This window comes from Merops nubicus, unplaced genomic scaffold, assembly GCF_000691845.1.
Source record: "Merops nubicus isolate BGI_N331 unplaced genomic scaffold, ASM69184v1 scaffold45670, whole genome shotgun sequence".
Taxonomy (NCBI): Eukaryota; Metazoa; Chordata; class Aves; order Coraciiformes; family Meropidae; genus Merops; species Merops nubicus.
In genome coordinates this window covers 1-214 of record NW_008583020.1, presented here as the reverse complement: position 1 = coordinate 214, position 214 = coordinate 1, and the positions used below count along the sequence as shown (strand labels likewise).

General features: G+C 69.6%; 1 protein-coding gene across 1 annotated transcript in view; it reads right to left on the bottom strand.

The window, feature by feature from the left end:
• LOC103772057 (chromosome unknown open reading frame, human C14orf1) overlaps window positions 1-164 on the bottom strand; it is a gene marked incomplete at its 5' end in the record, with an annotated part of 1704 nt that extends 1540 nt beyond the window's left edge. Inside the window, one exon of the mRNA XM_008939378.1 lies at window positions 74-164. Coding sequence (XP_008937626.1) covers window positions 74-164 — 91 coding nt within the window. The remainder of the gene's footprint in view (window positions 1-73) is intronic.
• Between the last annotated feature and the right edge of the window lie 50 nt (window positions 165-214).

Below are 214 nucleotides of genomic sequence, written 5' to 3'. Positions count from 1 at the left end.
CCCCCCCAAACCCAGCCGCTCCGGTTGCGAGTAGCGAGCAAGCCCAAGACGCCGCGGGCGCGCCCGTACGTACGTCCTGTTGCGGATGTCGATGGCGCAGAGGCAGCGGATCACCGACGACAGCAGCGTCCAGACGCCGAAGGTCCGAGCCTGGAGCCCGTTCACTGCGCAAAGAGGGGGCAGTACATGGAGACCGCGCGGAGCGCCGCTCGCC